Raw genomic sequence first — 13,747 nt, 5'->3', positions numbered from 1 at the left:
CCACTGAAGGGCACTGTGGGAAGGGAATGTATTCATTGGCTGTTGCGCTCAGGTCACAGGACGCTGCTGGTCGTGAGTAAGCTGGATTTGATGGACGCGGGGACAGATGCTCTGGAGGTGCTGCTGGGCCGCGTCATACCAGTCAGACTGGGCATCATTGGTGTGGTTAACAGGTCAGTTACTTTAAACATTTGTTGAAAATGCAGAAAATTATTTATATTTTTTCCCCAATGCAGATTTGAATGAGATTAGAAATGTAAACGGATCCAATCCTGATTTTAAATTTACATTTTAAATGCAATTTTAGATACAAATTTCAACCTCCAAAGCAACAGACTTATATTTAAGTGGATATTTCACCTTAAAATGAAAATTAAGTCATCATTTACTAGCCCTGGTGTTGTTCTAATGCAGTATGCCAACACTTTTTAAATAATTTGCATCCAACCATACAACAGTGAACAGCGACCAGCATTAAAAAGGCCACAGAATGGTTCGGTGAGACGTGTCATTATATTCCAAGTGATCTGGGGGTATACGAAAGAAACAAACTGAAATTGAATGTATTATTTAACAAAAATCCTGACCTTGGCCATTGCTCTTCTGTTCACGGCTGAGCGTCTATGAGACAAAAAAGCACACAAGTTGTGAGAAATCAAGACTAAGAAAATCGTGACATGAAATGCAATCCATGTACTTACTTCTCTGAGGTGAATTCATCAGTTGTGTTTGTCGTGACAAGAATTTATCGTGTTCACAACTGTCAACTGCCATTCTGACTGTCATCAGACAGTACACAGTACACAGATACTTTTTTTTTTTTTTTTGTTAAGCTTGATTTCTCACAACTTGTGTGCTTTTTCTGAGTGAGACAGACGGCAAAGATCAGGATATTCGTTACCTAATACATACAATTTTGGTTTGTTTTTCACCTAACCCCCAGAACGCTTGGAATATACAACACGTGTTGCATAGGATCATTCTGTGATACTTTTGCATCTTTTTTAAAGCTTGATGCTGGTCGCTATTCACTGCCATTATATGGACGAGCGTGAGCGAGACATTTAAAAAAATATATATATTTCACCATGTGGTACAAAAAAATAGAACATCACCAGGGTGAGTAAATGATATCTTAATTTTCATTTTAGGGTGAACTATCCCTTTAATTCATTATTCACTCATAATCTTCCTTTATAATCTTTGATTTTTTTAATCTTTGGAAGCTAAAAGTCAATGTTCATTTAATTTATATTGCAAACAAAATGCAGTAAAAATAACTGTGAATGTGAAGTTATTTGGCCTCAGTGTGACATGACAAGGGATGTACATTTTGAGCAGATTTTCATATTCATAACAATCAGTTGTCATTCAAATGAACATTTTTGAAAAAAAATTATTGCAATATTATTGCAAAATGAATGTGGAGAACTCCAAATATCACATACTTGTTGCCTACTTTTAACTTCTAATTTAAATATGCTCAAGAAATGTGAGTATTGGGTTTTTCAGTCCACTGTATTTTAATTAATTTAAGCCATTTAAGATGAATTTGATTTGCAATTCATATTATTACTGCTAATAGTTATGTGTAGGGATGCTCATTTTGGGTAATTTTCCCGACCGACAACCGCCGCTCATTATCCAGCGTATATTTTTTTTCCACAAATATTAACAAATAAAAATGGCAGGCCTACCGCAATCCACACCTTGTATGGTTTTTATTATATTTAAAGTAACATGTCTACTTGATGTGGGGTTAGTCTGGAGCGCAGCTTGTTGACAGTTAGACCCACGGCAGAAAACACCCTCTCAGATGGCACTGATTCCCCGGGAATACAGAGATAACGCCTCGCTAGAGTGGCCAGCCTCGGAAAGTGCCTTTCATTTTCTTTCCACCAGTCAGGAGCTTGTACTACTGCTGTATTTTAATACCGTGTAGCATATATTGCAAGTAACTTTGTCGCCCTTTCTGTCGAAATTGTCCCATACAGTAGGCCTACTTCTTTTCCATTACTTTTACTTGTAGGCACGTGTGGTTGTACGTGTCGACGCGCCTCATGAGTTAACAAATATAGCATATTTTTCTTAACTGATAGTATTAATAGGTCAAAATTCTTACTTTCGGTTAACGATTAAATGGTCAATATGAGCATCCCTAGTAATGTGCATATAAGATGCAGATACAGTGACACTAACATTGAAAAGTTTGCGGTCTGTAAGTTTTTTTTTATGTTTTTGAGAGAAATCTCTTATGCTTAATATTGTGAAATATTACTCCGGTCTTCAGTGTCACGTGATCCTTCAGAAATCATTCTAATATGCTGATTTGCTTCTGAATAAACATTTTGGTTGCACTTTATTTTACAGTACGTGTACTTTGTTTACTCACCCAAGAAAGTACTGGTAATATAAGGTAACAACATGGGTTACGGTTAGGGATAGGTTCAGGGTTAGTACCTAGCAGTGTAAAGGCGAAAGCTGTAAACCTAGGGGAAACACTGCCAAGATATTACCCAGTTATTGTAATTACTATAATAAGTATATAATATGTACATGGAGAACAGGAATGCAAAATAAAGTGCTACCAACATTTCTTATTGTTATCAATGATGAAAACGGTTGTCCTGCTTAATATTTTTGTGAAAATCATGATACATTTTTTCAGGATTCTTTGATGAACAAAAAGTTCAAAAGAACAGCATTTATTAGAAATACTATAGACAATGTAAATGTCTTTACTGTCACTTTTGGTCAATTTAATGTCTTTGCTGAATAAAAGTATGCATTTCTTAAAAATAAAAAAACTTACTGACCCCAAACTTTAGAAAAAATAAATAAAAATGTACTTGTACATTTTAACTGTGCCCTCACAAATTTCAACTCAGTGGCACAAAACAAAAATCATGGATCCCTGTAGCTCTTTAAGGCAAAAAAGTGGTCATTTCACCTTGAAATTGCACAAATTTGGACCTGCAGCAATGTATTTCACACATTTAGCAAAAATGCAGAGTCTGTTTTTTCTCATGAGACTGGGGAGATCATTACGAAACTCGTTTACATAGGCTGTTTTTGCTGCTGTGCCTTTAGGACTTCATGTTTAAGCATAAGGGTTAGAGAGAGGGTGAAAAAATGACCATGTAGAAGAACTTTACGACATGCACATGACACCCTGAATGACATTTAAGTGGGCTTCAGGGAAAAAATAAAGTGCTACAGAAGTGTAGCACAAGGCCCTTTCGACTTCTTTTACTGCAGTAGAAACTTAATCAACCATGTGAAAAAGCATTGCAACATTTTAACAGTGTAATTCCGAGTTCCTCTATCATACCCCTAAGGAGCAGTGACTGTAACATTCCCTACGCTGTTATCCTCTCCTCTCCTGCCCCTGCGCAAGCACCCAAGGGTACCACGTCTACCCGCTATCAGCTAACAGAGCCGTGTTGGAGATAAATCACTGGTTTATTCAGCTTTGGCTTTAGCATGTCCTTTGGGGCCTGTGCGAATACAGGGAGACAATTTAGTTGGAGAGAAGAACCACAGTGACACTTCTCATTTCTCGACTCTCGTTAACTTAATCAGAAATAGCTGCAGGCCAACGTCTCTTCAATATTAACCTACGCTCTCTTTGAGGATTCAACAACGAGCAGTCAAACAGGAAAGCACTTGAAGATTTCCTGGGAGAGCATTTATGGGAAGCAAGCACTGGCATCAAATAAAAGACATGTTCAGTGCAATATATTGGTCAGTCATTTTTATGGTTTATCATATCAGTAGTGCTTGCTAAGGCTAATAACTCTTACTATTGCTCATGCTTAAGAGGTCAGAGATTCAAACTAATCCTTAACCTTAAGGGCCCTATTTTAGCGATCTAAGTGCATGGTCTGAAGGGCATGGCGCAGGTGCACTTAGGGCGTGTCCGAATAAAAAAAAAAATAATAGTTTAATGACGGAAAAAACGGCCGGCATGCCAGGCGCATGGTGCAAAAGGGTTGTACCTAGTCTCTTAAAGAGTCATGGGTGTGTTTTGGGCGGAACGTGCAACGTTTTGTTGGTCAATGTCACAGTCTATTTTAGTTGCCTCAAAATAGCAACGCGCCAAGAATGCGCCTGAACACACCTCGTTTTCAGACTAGCACGCCCATGGGCACACAAATGGGCGCAAATGCATTTGCTATTTAAACAACACGGCGCTGAACGTGAAAATGATAACTGCGTCAGGCTGAAACTATTAAAAAACACTTGCATCGCACCTAGCGCCGGGTGTATGATAGGGCCCGAAATTACGTAAATTACATTTACGCATGCATCTAGTCTAATGCCTACAGACCTGAATGACTCCTCAAATCATGTTATTGAAGAGAATTCTGACTTATAATTTTTTAACCAGTGCATGGATGATATAAAAGGAAGAACCTGAGCCATAACAAAAATACTATAAAGACTTGTATCCAAATACCCTAAACCTGCCCTAGCAACCATCTACAATGCCACAGAAGTGTTGCAATAGCTTTTGCAGAGGAAAGAACCATTTAAGTTTTCTCTATAAAATGTTGCTTTCATTCCTAGTTATCATGTGCACAGTTCTTTGGACTTTGTTGACAGAAGCAACCAAATGTAGAAGCTTCTTTTTATTCCAATTGTGGGCAGTATACTAACAATTTTGAATTTTTCAATTTCAATTTTTCCCATATCCTGTAAGAATGCACTGCAGATTGATTTTGAAATTCTCTTTGACCATAATAAAAGAGCGGAAGACACTTTCATTTGTCAAAGAACAATTCATGCCTAATAACTTGCGCCATCTTTTTTTTTTAAAAAACACTACCATTCAAAACTTTTGGGTTCAGTAAGTTTTTTTTTTTTTTGTGGTTTTGAAATAAATGAATACTTTTATCCAGCAAGGGCACATTAAATTGATCAAAAGTGACAGTAAATACATTTATAATGTTACAAAAGATTTAAAATAAGTTTATTGATAATAATGTTTCTTGAGCAGTGAATCTTCACTTGCCTCGCGATTCGGTTCGATTACTATTCAGAGGGTAACGATTCGTTTATAAAATGTTTCTTGGTGCACCACAATGCATCTTTTTCACTAATTCTTTATTTTATAATAATTACTATATTACTAATAACGATATAGTTATTTTTTATCACTGCATAGTCTTTAGTATATTAATTACAAAACTACAAAAGTTCTTCAAAACAAGAAAAGAAAAGAGGGAATCACTCACTGTTCTTGACTGATTAACACTAACTGTGCGTTCACACCACCGCCGGCGAGAGCGTAAAAATTCGCCAGCAACGCTGTAGAAAGATTTGTGGACGCTCTGGCGTAGGTCGAATGCTTGGTCTTTTTCAACTGTATTTAAAGGGGCCGCAAAGCAAAAAATCATTTTGATCGGTATTTGTGCAGACTGACTGCAAGTAAGGTATAAGTTAACCTCATGAAATCTTTTAAATGAGAGAGTAAGAAAAAGGATCGATGGAAAGAACTTAACAGTTATAGTTACATGTTTGCTAACTAAATAAACCAATTTAAAGCCATTTGTGTTGTGTGGCTTTTGTGTTCATGGTTAAGTGCTAGTCTAATTTCAATAGTTCAAAGTTTATAGGAGACGTTTACTAGCCTTGGTCTTTAATTAAAATAAATTTGTGTGCAGCCTACATTACAAATCGTTGTTGTTTTGAGCAAATAAATTGCATTCCTGCTGAAAAACATGCGTTCTAGAGCGAAAATGTTGCCTATAAACAGTGTTGCGTGCCTTCTTATCAAACCCGCCACAGCAATGATCAACCATTTTGCTTGAGAACTCATGTGGTCGGAACCAGAGTTTACAGGACTGCGATCTCTAGAATCCTATCAAGTGGAGCACTTCTACATTCCGATTGGCTGCCATCGAACCGCGTCATAGCTCCTTACCATAAAGTTGACCTGGGCTGCTTTCACTCCTGACAAAATGTTGCAAAACGTTTTTTAAACGGAAACGTTGCTGCGTTGAACATCCTGTTCTGATGACGCAAGAGTTGCAACTATGGCAGCTGAGAAGGCCATTCTTTGTGTTTTCGGAGCCTGATGAAATCGATATAAATACGTGTTTAATACTGCAAAATATGCTTGATGCAATCACTGCCCTTGCCGTCCAGAATAAAAGAGAACATCCCCATCCAATTTAATTAACTTTTTTTTTATCTCCTGGTAATCAATTCAAATTTAAATCAGTTTATTTCTAGTTGTTACTTTTTTAATACCTTGTATTTTCTTTCTCATTTGTATGTAAAGCACTTAATTACCATTGTGTATGAAATTTGGTATGTAAATAAACTTTCCTTGCAATGAAGCTAAAAATATAAACAACTACATCATCATGTTGATATGCTATATTTTTACTATAAAACTCTTACAACAATCATGTCTTCTAATAACTTCAATTGTTGCGTATACCGAGCTGCAGCGAACATATTTGTAATCGACTTTACTTGGACCCATTGTGTGAACTGTCTCTTTAATACTGAGTGGTTTATATACATGTTGCTGCTGGTTGGGCTGACATATTTGACACACCCACCAAACAAGAGAAAGCGTATCTCAAACCCCGTTGCACACCGTTTCCAAGAAACATGCCCCTTGAACGTGCCCCTGATTTCAACTCTCCTCAATGCCCAAATCGCCCAAAACTCACCGTGCCGCTGCTCGCCGCTGGCTCCCATTGAAAATGAATGACTTCCGGCCACTTTGACGCTTTCGCCACCGGCGCTGTGAACGCACAGTAATTACACAGACAGCAGCAGGTTATTATATTAAGACCTAATGCACGGATCTAATATAACAGGGTTTCCGCGGGTTCCTTCCACAATTTAAGGCCTTAAAAATTTCTTAAATTAGATCAGAAAGTCTTAAAGGGTTAGTTCACCCAAAAATGAAAATTATGTCATTAATTACTCACCCTCATGTTGTTCGACACCCATAAGACCTCCATTCATCTTCGGAACACAAATGAAGATATTTTTGTTGAAAGCTGATGGCTGAGAAAGGCTTCAGATAGGCCTCCATTGGCATTCAGTACATTTACACTCCCAAGACCCATAAAAGGCACTTAAAACGTCGTTCCAAAGTCCATCTCACCACAGTGACTCTACAATAATTTTACGATGCGACGACAATAGTTTTTGTGCGCAAAAAAAAAAAATCGAAATAACGACTTTATTCAACCTCTTCTTGTCTTCCGTGTATGCCTCCACGACGCATGCGCGAGAATATGACGTAGCGCCGGGGTTCGGGAAATGCATGAAATGCACACTTTAACCCCATTTTGAGAACTACGCCGAGACCTAAAGCACGATCAATGTAGAATTCAACAGCTTAGACACGCGCGTCTTCCTCTGCTTGTAAACAAATCGCTTCTGGGTCATGTGTCCGAACGCCGGATCTGCGTAATATTCTCGCGCATGCGTCTTGGAGGCACACACGGAAGACAAGAACAAGTTGGATAAAGGTGTTATTTTGATTTTTTTTTTCGCACAAAAACTATTGTCGTCGCATCGTAAAATTATTGTAGAGTCACTGTGGTGAGATGGACTTTGTAACGACGTTTTAAGTGCCTTTTATGGGTCTTGGGAGTGTAAATGTACTGAATGCCAATGGAGGCCTATCTGAAGCCTTTCTCAGCCATCAGCTCTCAACAAAAATATCTTAATTTGTGTTCCGAATATGAACGGAGGTCTTACGGGTGTCGAACGACATGAGGGTGAGTAATTAATGACAGAATTTTCATTTTTGGGTGAACTAACCCTTTAAGTTCAATATCATGGCATTAAATTAGGGCCCTATGATTTCTGCGATGCAGAATCCATTCATAAATTTGAATTTACTGTATAATGCGGAATGTCACAGAATTTGTCAAATTTTGGATGAATAAGTCTAAAGTAGGTCAGAACACTTAAAGGGATTGTTCATCCAAAAAATTTAACTCTGTCATCATTTGCTCACCCTAATATCATTCCAAACCCGCAAGACTTTCATTTATCATATAAAGCGATTGAGTCTCTTAAGAAAATTGGGGGAAAAATGCTTGTTTTAAGTGTCAAAGTGGTAGTTGCTTTAAAAAAAAAAAAAAAATTAAAAATTAAAAATCTTTTTGCAAAAATTGCTAAATTAAATTGCATGCACTGCAAAAAATGGTGTTCTTTCCCAGGATTTTTTTTCCCAAGTACAAATTCAAAACATCCTTAAATCAAGATACATTTCATGACATGCCAAATAAAGAAATTAAGTCTTGTTTTCTGAGAAATTAAACAAAATTAAGTGAGTTTATGCTTAAAACAAATTTCTGTCATTGGGTATGAAAATTACTTACAATTGAATTAAGTAGATTTTTAGGAACCCAGTGGTAGATATTTGTTCATGTTTTAATCATAAAATCACTTTCACAAGATTTCTTATCTCAAACTTTAAGCTATTTTTTGTAAAAATTAATTAAAAAGTTATGGAGATCTGTTGGAAATTTTATTTTCAAACTTTGAAGTGTCACTAATACAACTCATTGTGTGCTTAGACATTAACATTTTAGTCCGGTGGCATTGTGAAAATACCGTTACCGAGGTGATAAAAGCACCAAATTTTGCATGGTTTGCATCGTTTCCTTAGGGTCTATGGTGTAATTTTGGCCTAGGAGCCCTCAGAAAAAAACTTTGTAACATGTCATATTAGTAGTATATCACTATCAATGAAATATTAAATATCTCTCTTCCTCAGAGCTTCCCTTAGCATATTTCTCATGCCCTCCGTATTCCTTCCATCAAATTGTTCTTGTGCATCTGGAAAGCATTGAAGCAAATGATTTTTCAATCTGGTTTTGTTAACTTGCTTCCTGACACCCAGTTCCTGAAGTCGATTTACAAACAAAGAGTGGAGCTCAGATAGCATAAAGAGAAGGACTCCAGAATCAACACATTTTTCAACGTAGTCCTGAAGATTTTTTTCTTTTATGTTTTCTGGACATTGGTGAGCGATTTCTCAGCTTTACAAGGCATGGTAAATGGTATGTTGCCTCAATTGCAATTAAATTTCCTCCAATTATCCTTGTCATATGCCTTGTGTCCTTAAGTTCAGTGATCATGGTTCGGATATTCCTGTCAGTATCAAATGTTGATACTTCATGGAGAGCTCCTTGATCTGTGCCACCCTCACAGAAGAAGCACTTTCGAACATCCAGTCGTTGGCGTTTCATTGGCTTTCCCCCTCCAGATTCAACAGCATTCCGCACGTTCTTCTTTGTCGCTTTCATAAGCTTTGAATTGTTAAACTTTAGGTGGCAAGATTTGTGCCAAGAAGCAGAATGTGAAGTAAAATTGCTAGCAGTTTCATCATTCCCAAAATAGAGTTTAGTTGGAAGATTGTCAATCTCCCTGAATTGCTCGACATTAGCAAGAAATGATCTATAGGCATCAGATTTATCACCACTTGTCCCAGGTGTCTGCAAGGGACATTTCAGGGGTTCAGAGGTGTCTTTCTGGCAAATAATACATAGAGCCCAGTTCAGCTCCATGTTGAAGTTTCAGAAACTAATGTTATGTAAGCATAAAAGAACGAACGAATCAAGACATTCGGACCTGCAACACGTCTACAATAGGAACCCAAAATAACTGAAAGTACATCTATGTACTGTCACACACAAATAATGTGATGTGATGCAGCCTAACATAAAACTAATGACCAAACTATGAACTAAGTAGATAGCTATGTGAATGACCTTGAATGGAAAAATAAAAGAGAAAATCAAGATCTCTTAACATTTAAGCATTTTTGCTGCCTTTTTTTATTAATTCCGCCTACAGGGCTTTTTGAGGGTTTTTTTTTTAGGTATAAGGTGTCTTGGCACTCTATTTTACACTTATAATTTGGAAGATCTACTGACCTGAGCACAAATTAACAAAAGGAAGCTTATTCAGTGGTCTTAAAAGGCCATTACCCAGGAAGTTTTACTTGAGAGGAAAAATATGAATATGAATATGAATGAATGATTATAGTTTTTTAAGGGATTTGCAGTGTTGCCACAGTTACTTTTAAAAAGTAATCTGATTGATTACTGATTACTCCTTTAAAAAGTAACCGTTATAGAAATGATAACCGTTTTTTGCCAACACTCACTTTATTGGAAGTGCATTTTTAACAGTAACGTCAACAATGTATCTCCTGACATTTTAAATTGAAATTAAAAAATATTTCCTGAAAAAACATGTTTTAATAAAAAATGTAATAAAGACTCAAGACTCACTCAATATAAATACTCTCCCCGAGACGCAAGAAGAAAGCAAAAATATAAATTTTTACTAAGAAAAATGACTAAAATAGTAACTCACAGTGACTTTGATAAATTACTTTAATCTGATTACTGGTTTGGAAAAGTAACGCGTTAGATTACGCGTTACTGGAAAAAAGTAGTCAGATTAGAGTTACTAAGTAACGCGTTACTGGCATCACTGGTGGTTTGGCACTAAATTTCAATATTTCAGCTGGGCTCCTAGGCTGAAATCATTCAGGAGGTCCTAAAGAAGCTTCATGTAAAATTTGGTGCTTTTAACACCTCTGTAACGGTATTATTTAATATATGCACTACCCAACTGGACTATTTAGAGAACATATTGACGTGTTATGTTCCTTTCAGTTCATTCCTTACATTTTCTTTAATTGGACTTAAAAAGGTCTTGCATTTACCTTCATAAAACCTGCTGAAGATTTGTATAATGTTACACATAATTTTTAGTAAAGACCAAAACTTCAGATGCAAGTGCTTTGCTCCAGGAGGACATGCACAGCTATTTTATTAATATATAATAAGAGTGGCTTACTTTATTTACAATAAAACAGTATTAATATGCACAATAGGCCTATTTAATTACATTATTAAAATAAAAGATTATTCTGTTTTTATGCATCGATGCAATATCGTTCACATTAGCATCACAATACATGGCAAAAACAGTTATATTTCAGCTCTAAAATAAATGCAGCCTTGGTGAGCAAAAGAGACTTCTTTCAAAAACTGTACAAAAACAAATTCAGCTGCTGTGCAGTCAATAATTTCTTTTAGGTTCCTCCTAAAGAAACTGGCTGCATAATGTTTAATGATCTCGAACAATTCCAAAAAGCTGTAGAGATAACCAAGTAAATAGAAGTCATTTTTATGTTTTCACCCTACCACTGAATCACACATAGAGGATTGTGGAAAGTTATAAACAGCAGTTAAACATACAGTACCTGTAAAAAGTTTGAAAACAATCAAATGTTTCTTGTCAAGAGACAAGTCTCTTCTGCTGACCAAGGCTGCATTTATTTAATCAAAAATACAGTAAAAACAGCAATATTGTGAAATATTGCTACAAATTAAAATAACTGTTTTCTATTTGAATTCAAAGCTGAATTTTTCAGCATCATTACTCCAGTCTTCAGTGTCACATGATCCTTCAGAAGTCATGCTGATTTGCTGCTCAAGAAGCATTTATTATTATCATCAATGCTAAAACAACAGTTGTGCTGCTTAATATTTTTGTGACACTTTTTTCAGGATTCTTTGATGAATACAGTTCAATGAACAGCACTTATTTGTATTTAATAAATGTATTTATTACATTTATCAAATAGAAATATTTTGTATTATTATAAATGCCTTCACTGTCACTTTGGATCAATTTAATGCATCCTTGATGAATAAAAGTATTATTTTCTCTCTCTTTCTTTAATATTACCATAAATGTTTGAATGGTATCACTTTTTCCGCAAAAATCAAGCAGTTTTCAACATTGATAATAATCAGAAAGCAGCAAATCAGCATATTAGAATGATTTCTGAAAGATCATGTGACACTGAAGACTGGAGTAATGATGCTGAAAATTCAGCTTTGTCGTCACAGGAATAAAGTACATTTTAAATGTATTAAAATAGGAATTTTTTTTTTTTTTTTACAATATCACAGTTTTACTGTATTTTTGATTAAATAAATGCAGAAGAGACTTCTTTCAAAAATACAAAAAAGTGTAATGTTTCCAAACTTTTGACAGGCAGTGTATATACTGCCCTAAAACTTGCAGGATGAAAGCATCTCGTTAGACAGCGAGTTCAGATGTGCCTGGGTGCCTTCCTACTCCTGTTTGAAATTTTGCAGTCTTTGATCCACCATTCAATCCTATCATTTTTTTTTTTTTTTACTTCACCAGGAGCCAGCATGACTTGAACACCCAAAAGAGTCTCACTGACTCCAGCAAAGATGAGCAGGCGTTTTTGCAGCGCCATTACCCGTCATTAGCCTCCCGCTGTGGCTCTCGCTACCTGGCTCGCACCCTGAGCCGACTGCTCATGCATCACATCAGGGACTGTCTCCCGGAGCTCAAGACGCGAGTCACGGTGCTCAACTCCCAGTACCAGACCCGACTCAACAGCTACGGGCAGCCTGTGGAAGACCACAGCGCCACCTTGCTGCAGATCGTCACCAAGTTCGCCACCGACTACTGCAGCACCATCGAAGGCACTGCCAGGCACATCCAGACCTCTGAATTGTGAGTACACGAAGCAGCACATAATTTAGGATGTTTTCTGTAAAACAAGTTAATTTAAAGTCACCATGAAATCAAAATTGACCATACATTTTTTTTTTACAGAATGTTAAAGTGTTTATTATAAATTTCTTAAGAGCTGTCACGATTCCTCTATTAAATTTGATTGCTTGATTTAAAGGGTTAGTTCACCCAAAAATGAAAATTCTGTCATTAATTACTCACCCTCATGTCGTTCGACACCCTTAAGACCTCCGTTCATATTCGGAACACAAATGAAGATATTTTTGTTGAAAGCTGATGACTCCCAAGACCCATAAAAGGCACTTAAAACGTCGTTACAAAGTCCATCTCACCACAGTGGCTCTACAATAATTTTACGATGCGACGACAATAGTTTTTGTGCACAAAAAAAAATCAAAATAACCATTTTATCCAACTTGTTCTTGTCTTCCCTGTGTGCCTCCACGACGCATGCGCGAGAATATGACGTAGCGCCAGGGTTCGGGAATCCATGAAATGCACACTTTAGCCCGATTTTGAGAACTACGCCGAGACCTAAAGCATGATCAATGTAGAATTCAACAGCTTAGACACGCGCGTCTTCCTCTGCTTGTCAACAAATCGCTTCCGGGTCATGTGTCCGAACGCCGGATCTGCGTCATATTCTCGCGCATGCGTCGGGGAGGGCTTTCAATTAGAAAGCTCCTGGCATTTTTGAGGAAAAAAAAACATCATCAGACAGTCAGAAAATGGGTCATAATTGTAATCTTTCGAGCCACTTACTACAACTTGCCATCTTGCACCATCCTATCGAGTTTGACGTATTGTTATTACCAAGGCTACATTCCTGCTGAATCTTTTTTTCGGTGACTTCAGCAGCGTCTCAGTCTGTCATTTTCCCACTAAAACTCATGACAGATATCAAGCACACCATGTTTACTTTGTGTGCTTGGCTGAATTTGACAGGCAGATAATCCTCAAGTCTGCCCAACTCCTTATTTACACCCTGTTCACTGCTGGATGAAATGCTGTTCATCTCTCATATCTAGCTAAGTCCACACCAGCCATCGATTAATTAAGTGCCTCGTATTGACGTTTTCTGTCTGTGTGAATGTGTGAACGTTCCAACTTGCCTTTGATGCCCTAAAGTGCTGCATGATTTTTAATTTTCATGGATTGACTGACTGAC

At 36.9% G+C, this 13,747-nt stretch overlaps 1 protein-coding gene across 2 annotated transcripts in view; it reads left to right on the top strand.

The window, feature by feature from the left end:
• LOC307133015 (dynamin-1-like protein) overlaps positions 1-13,747 on the top strand; it is a 44,279-nt gene that overhangs the window by 14,913 nt on the left and 15,619 nt on the right. For both annotated transcript variants that reach the window (XM_079827741.1, XM_079827740.1), the window contains 2 exons: positions 53-173; positions 12,220-12,558. In XM_079827741.1, coding sequence (XP_079683867.1) covers positions 53-173; positions 12,220-12,558 — 460 coding nt within the window. The remainder of the gene's footprint in view (positions 1-52; positions 174-12,219; positions 12,559-13,747) is intronic.

Source organism: Gobio gobio (genome assembly GCF_949357685.1).
Source record: "Gobio gobio genome assembly, chromosome: 10".
Taxonomy (NCBI): Eukaryota; Metazoa; Chordata; class Actinopteri; order Cypriniformes; family Gobionidae; genus Gobio; species Gobio gobio.
The sequence above is the reverse complement of the archived record's forward strand: the minus strand, read 5'-3'. Positions and strand labels throughout refer to the sequence as shown.